This window comes from Carlito syrichta, unplaced genomic scaffold (assembly GCF_000164805.1).
Source record: "Carlito syrichta isolate Samal-C Ts95f unplaced genomic scaffold, Tarsius_syrichta-2.0.1 Scaffold315952, whole genome shotgun sequence".
Classification (NCBI taxonomy): Eukaryota; Metazoa; Chordata; class Mammalia; order Primates; family Tarsiidae; genus Carlito; species Carlito syrichta.
The window spans coordinates 85,319-92,437 of NW_007260048.1; the positions used below are offsets into that span (position 1 = coordinate 85,319).

Genomic DNA, 7,119 nt, shown 5'->3' on the forward strand with positions numbered 1-7,119 from the left:
GCTGGAACTACAGGGACGCACTACCACGCCTGGCTAATTTTTTATTTTATTTTATTGTAGAGATAAGGTCTCACCAAGTTGCCCAGGCGGGTGTCGAACCAGTGGGCTCAGGAAATCCACTCACCTCAGCCTCCCAAAGCGCTGGGATTACAGGCTGAGCCACCAAGTCCGGCTTCTTTTTGCTTTCTTTTTTTTTTTTGAGTTGGAGTCTCACTCTGTCGCCCAGACCTGGAGTGCAGTGGCCGCTCCCGGCCACCGCAGCCTTGACCTGCTGGGCTCCGGCAATCCTTCCGCCTCAGCCTTCCAAGTAGCTGGAACTACAGGCGCGCACTACCACGCCCGGCTAATTTTTTTGATTTATTGTAGAGATGAGGTCTCGCTGCCCAGGCGGGTCTCGAACCTGCGGGTTCAGGCAATTCGCTCACCTCAGCCTCCCAAAGGCGCAGTATTACAGGCTGAGCCACTGAGCTCGGCTCTTTTTGCTTTCTTAATCTCATACTTATTATTGCTTCCTGGTTCTATCTCCTTGGAAGTATAGCAGAAGGTGCTACTCTGGGCTGAAGATGGGTCTGCCAGTGAGTTCAGACTTGTTCAGGCTCTGCTGACAGATGTAGGAATGGCCTCCTGAAATCTATATGTGGAAGGAGTGAGGAGCCTCCTGGGAAAACTTTGCTTTAAACACAGTGGAAAGTCCATAAGTCAGGATGACAGGCTCACCTTAGGAACAAAGCTTTAGTTCCTAGAGGAGAAAGGCAGTTCTAAGTAAAGCCATGCCTGAAAGTTCTCCCCTCCCTCAGGAACTCAGGTCTATAATTTGGCAAGAGAAAGAAATAAAAGGCATCTAGATAGGAAAAGAGGAAGTCAAATTATCTCTGTTTACTGATGATATAATTCTATACCTAGAAAACCTTAAAGAATCCTCCAAAAGACCTGTAGACCTGATAAATGATTTCAGTAAAGTTTCAGGACACAAAATCAACATACAAAAATCAGTAGCATTTCTATACATCAATAACGTTCAAGCTGAGAATCAAATCAAAATGCAATCCCACTTAGAGTAGCCACAAAATAAAGTAAAATAAAATACCTAGGAATACATCTAACCAAGGAAGTGAAAGATACCTACAAGAACTATAAAATATTGACGAAGAAAATCACAGATGACATGAACAAATGAGAAAACATCCATGCTCATGGATTGGAAGAATCAATATCATTAAAATGTTTATACTGCCCAAGGCAATCTATAGATTCGAAGCAATTCCTATCAAATTACCAATATTATTTTTACAGAATTAGAAAATATAATTTTAAAATTCATATGGAACCAAAAAAGAATCTGAATAGCCAAAGAAAACCTGAGCAAAAAGAACAAAGCCAGAGGTATTACATTACCTAGATTCAAACTATACTACAAGGCTATAGTAACCAAAACAGCATGGTATTGGTACAAAAATAGACACACAGATTATTGGAACAGAATAGAGAACCCAGAAATAAAGCCACACACCTACAACCAACTGTTTTTTGATAAAGTTGACAAAAGTAAACAATGGGGAAATGATACTCTAATAAATGATGCTGGGAAAACTAGCTAGTCATATGCAAAAGAATGAAACAGAACCCCTACCTTTCATATGCAAAAATTAATAAGATAGATGAAAGACTTAAATGTAGGATTTGAAACTATAAAAATCTTAGAAGAAAACCTAAGAAAAACTCTTATGAACGTTGGCCTAGGCAAATAATTTATGACTAAGACCTCAAAAACAATTATGTAACAAAAACAAAAATTGACAACTGGGATTTAAACTAAAGAGATTCTGCATAGCCCAAAAAAAAAAAAACTATCAACAGAGTAAACAGAAAACCTACAGAATGAGAGAAAATATTTGCAAACGATGCATCCAACAAAGGACAAATATTCAGAATCTAAAAATAACTCAAACAAATCAACAAGAAAAAACTCAAATACCTGTTAAAAAGTAGGCAAAGAACATGAACAGACACTTTTCAAAAGAAGATATACAAGTAGCCAACCATCATATGAAAAAAATGGTCAGCATTGCTAATTATCAGCTAAATGCAAATTAAAATCACAAGATACCATCTCACATCAGTCAGAATGACTATTATTAAAAAGTCAAAAAATAGCAGATGTTGGTGAGGTTGTGGCCAAAAGAAAACGCTCCTATATTGTAGGTGGGAATCTTAGCTAGCTCAGCCGCTGTGGAAAGCAGTATGGAGATTTCTCAAAGAACTAAAAATAGAACTACCATTTGACCCAGCAATTCCACTTCTGGATATCTACCCAAAGGAAAAAAAAAATGTTCTATCAAAAAGACACCTGTGCTCATATGTTTATCCAGCACTATTCATGGAAGAGCAAAGTCATGGAATCAACCTAGGTGCCCATCAGTGGTGGACTGGATAAAGAAAATGTGGTACATACACAACATGGAAAACTATGCTGTCATAAAAAGAATGAAATCATGTCCTTTGCAGCAACATGGGTGTAGCTGGAGGTCATTAACCTACGAAAATTAATGCTGAAACAGAAAATCAAATACTACATGTTCTCACTTGCAAGTGGGAATTAAACACTGGGTACACATAGACATAAAGATGGAAACAATAGACACTGGGTATTCCAAAAGGAGGAAGGGGGGGTAGGGGAAAGGGTTGAAAATTACTTCTTGGGTATTATGTTTACTATTTGAGTGATGGGCTCAACAGAAACTCAAACTCCAGGATTATGCAATATGTCCATGTAATAAATCTGTATATGTACTCCCTTAATCTAAACAACAACAACAACAGCAACAACAAAACTCAGGTCTGTAATTTATAAAGGCACGGGGTGACCAGTATAGCAGAAATTGTCCAGATGCTCCCCGAATTTGTTTCGTTTTCTTCTTGGGTTCACACCTTCTCAGGTACAATATATTCTGTGTCCGAATCCTAGCCAAATAAACGTGGGCAAAAGTCGTGTACTTCAAGCTCTGGGTCTAGGCCATAAAACTACCTGCATGATCTGGGATGCAAATGATCTACTGGATGACTCCAAGGTCCTAAGGATGAAGAAGCCCCGGACAGAAGGAGCCTGGGTCCCTGAATGGCTGGGAGGTATAATAGAGCCCTAGAGCAGCCTACGTGCGCCCCTACCTTGAGTGTGACTATTAACAGAAATGAATTTTTTGTCTCTAAAATCACAACCTTAACATTTACCTTAATAATTACTTTGCCCTGATTAACTCACTAAATAAAAAAGGAAAGCTCTGTCTATTGAAAATACATTTGACCTTGAGGAATAGGGCAGCAGCCTACTGGTAATTTTCTAATAAAGTGTAACATGAAGAAACAAGCAGTCTTCCTTGGCTTCCTTTGCCCTGCACAGCTTTGACTTTTTTTTTTTTGAGTTGGAGTCTCACTCTATCATCCAGGCTGGAGTGCAGTGGCACCCTACAGCCACTGCAGCCTCGACATGCTGGATTCAGGTGATCCTTCTACCTCAGCTTCCTAAGTAGCTGGAACTACAGGCACGCGCTACCATGCCCAGCTTATTTTTTGATTTATTGTAGAGACGAAGTCTTACCAACGTTGCCCAGGTTGGTCTCGAACTTCTAAACTCAGGCAATCCTCTTTCCTCGGCCTCCCAAAGTGCTGGGATTACAGGCTTGAGCCACTGTCACCCGGCCATCTTTGACATTTTTTTTTTTTTTTTTTGAGTGGGAGTCTCACTTGGTCGCCCAGACTGGAGTGCAGTGGCTGCTCCTGGCCACAGCAGCCTCGACCTGCTGGGCTCCGGCAATCCTTCCGCCTCAGCCTTCCGAGTAGCTGGAAATACAGACGTGCGCTACCACGCCCGGCTAATTTTTGATTTATTGTGGAGATGAGGTCTCGCCAAGTTGCCCAGGCGGGTCTCGAACCCGCGGGCTCAGGCAATCCACTCACCTCGGCCTCCCAAAGTGCTGGGATTACAGACTGAGCCACCGAGTCCGGCCCATCTTTGACATTTTAACAGCACTAAAATATGAGGTTGCATTGACTAGTGGGAGATACAGAAAGAAGTAGCAGTTTTTGAGAAGAGGTAGAGAAGGCCCTGGGCCCGGCAGCCCAGTAGTACCAAGGAGGAGGGATGGTGGATGCTAGTGGACATAGTGGCACTGGTTCCAAGAGGAGGACGTGAAGCCCAGTAGGGGGATCAGGACCAGCAAAAGTGGCCACAAGTGCCCAGGGAAAGGCGAGTATTCGATAATCGAATTTGATCATGGACCAATTTAGGACACTTACAGACCTGGAGCAATACTTGAAATATTATCAAGGTAATAAGAACCAGTGAATATGATGGGTTCCTTCTGTAAGTTATTGCAACTGGAGAAGGTTGAGGAGGAACACTCCCACTGCAGATCAATTAGGCAGGATAAAAGGGCTCTTCTGGCTTCAGTTGTGATTTTCAGAAATAAAATTTCTTCGCAGCAGGCACAGCTGCCAGGCAGGTTAGGCTGTCTGTGGGCACCCCTCCCCAGACACTCTTTTTTTTTTTTTTCTTGAGTAGGAGTCTCACTCAGTCACCCAGGCTGGAGGGCAGTGGCCTGCTCTCAGCCACCACAGCCTCGACTTGCTGGGCTCAGGCCATCCTTCCACTTCAGTCTTCCAAGTAGTTAGAACTACAGGCACACACCACCATTTCCGGCTAATTTTTTGATTTATTGTAGAGATAGGGTCTCACTAAGTTGCCCAGGCTGGTCTCCAACCCATGGGCTCAGGCAATCCTCCCACCTCGGGTCTACCAAAGTGCTGGGATTATAAGCGTGAGCAACTGCACCCGGCCTCCAGGCACTCTTGAACTTCTCAGGGAGGCAAGTCAAGTTCAAAAGGACAAGAGCCCCCGGGTGTTTGCACTTTCCACAGTGACTTCATGGGGTGTTTGGGCAACATTCTGCCTAGAATATTAGAGAATTCTGCCTAGACTACTAGAGAGAAACTCACAGGTATTCTCTATGTAAAAGGTAAGGATCCCGATTCATCCAACAGCTGCTTTTAATTTTTTTTTCTTTGAAAGAAAAGTACATTAAATTTGAGCAACACTATTCTAAGCTGTAGTTCATATGTTAAAATGGAAAAAAAAATGTGTAGTGACGGGAGAGATTTCCAGAGGGCAAAGAAGACAAAGTGGAGGAAGATTAAGGGAGCTTGGGAGGGAGGAATTCCTTGCTGTTTGCTTCTCCCTGAAAATCATTTGGCAAAGCTGATTTGGAGAAAGTGGAAATGCCATAAAAATCGAGCATTGAAATTTGAGGAACTGGAGATGCCGCATCTATTGGATGTGTATACACTGACACATGTTTATATGTATACATACAAGTGTACACAGGCACTTTGGGAAACTACACAGTTTGAAACAAAGTTGTTTTTTTTTTTAACTTTTGAGACAAGGTCAAGCTCTGTTGCCCAGGCTGGAGTGCAATGGCGCAATGACAGCTTACTGCAGCCTTGTACTCCTGGGCTCAAGCCATTTTCTCACCTCAGCCTCTCAAGTAGCTGGGACTACAGGAGTGTGCCACTACGCACAGCTAATTTTTAAAATTTTTTTGTAGAGATGGGATCTTGCTATACTGCCCAAGCTGGTCTCAAACTCCTGAACTCAAATGATCCTACTGCCTGGGCCTCCCAAAGTGTTGGGATTATAGGTGTGAGCCATTACGCTTGCCCTGAAGCAAAGTTTTTAACCAAAATTTAAATTGCAAAATTTTATTGTCTTTGCTCCCAGAAGAGAGGACTCTCCCAGAATATACCTTTTCATTATGAAAAATGGACAGATATTTTTTCTCCTGTTCGCCTACCCTGTGTAACCTGGCTGTTCTGGGACACCTGAACTTTCTCCTAGAAACTCAATTCCTTTTCTCCTGCAACGAAAAATGGACAATTTTTCTACACTCTTGTTGCACTTGAAGGTTATTTTTCCCAGTCTGCATATCTCAAGAATGTGTTCTGGTCAGGCTTGGTGGCTCCGCCTGTAATCCCGTGCCTTTGGGAGGCTGAGATGAGTGGATTGCCTGAGCCCGTGGGTTCGAGACCCGCCGGGGCAACTTGGCGAGACCCCATCTCTACAATAAATAAAAAATTAGCCGGGCGTGGTAATGCACGCCTGTAGTTCCGGCTGTTTGGAAGGCTGAGGCGGAAGGATCGCTGGAGCCCAGCAGGTGGAGTCTGCGGTGGCCGGGAGCGGCCATTGTACTCCAGTCTGGGTGACAGAGTGAGACTCCAACTCAAAAAAAAAAAAAAAAAAAAGAATGCACAATGTGTTCTGGGTGCGAAGGCTCACGCCTATAATCCCAGCACTTTGGGAGACTGAGGTGAGAGGACTGACTGAGCCCAAGGGTTCCAAACAAGCTTGGGCAACTTGGTGAGACCTCATCTCTACAACAAATTTTTTTAAAAAGTAGCTGGGCATAGTGGTGCATTCCTGTAGTTCCAGCTACTTGGAAGGCTGAGGCAGAAGGATCCCCTGAGCCCAGCAGGTAGAGGCTGCAGTGGCTGTGAGTGTGCTACTGCACTCCAGCATGAGTGACAGAGTGAGACTCCTACTCTAAATAAATAAATAAAATGTGAGTAGGTGTAGTACTGTTAAGAGAAAAGAAGGCCGGGCACGGTAGCTCACGCCTATAATTCCAGCACCTTGGGAGGCTGAGGTGAGAGGACTGCCTGAGCCCATGGGTTCGAGACCAGCCTAGCCAATTTGGTGAGATCTTGTCTCTGTAATAAATAAACAAATTAGCCAGGTGTGGTGGCATGTGCTTGTAGTTCCAGCTACTTGGAAGGCTGAGGGGGCAGGATCACTTGAGCCCAGTAGGTTGAGGCTGCCTGGGCGGCAGAGTGAGACTCCAACTCAAAAAAAAAAATGTGTTCCATTTAGCTCATCTGATACCAGGCAAGCTAGTACTGGCTCACTGTGACTTGCAGTGTTACCACTTAGATGGCCTACACAGATATATAACACGGTTTTAAATCATGCCTCCAGAGAAGCGACAAACAGCATAAATTATAGAATGCTGAAATTATTATTATTATTATTATTATTTTTGAGTTGGAGTCTCACTCTGTCGCCCAGACTGG

The 7,119-nt window shown here is 43.4% G+C and overlaps 1 protein-coding gene across 1 annotated transcript in view; it reads left to right on the forward strand.

Annotated features, from left to right (window-relative positions):
* Positions 1 to 4,270: 4,270 nt before the first annotated feature.
* The window catches only part of FAM234B (family with sequence similarity 234 member B), a 47,021-nt gene continuing 44,172 nt past the window's right edge, over positions 4,271 to 7,119 (forward strand). The window contains exon 1 of the mRNA XM_021706707.1: positions 4,271 to 4,325. Coding sequence (XP_021562382.1) covers positions 4,271 to 4,325 — 55 coding nt within the window. The remainder of the gene's footprint in view (positions 4,326 to 7,119) is intronic.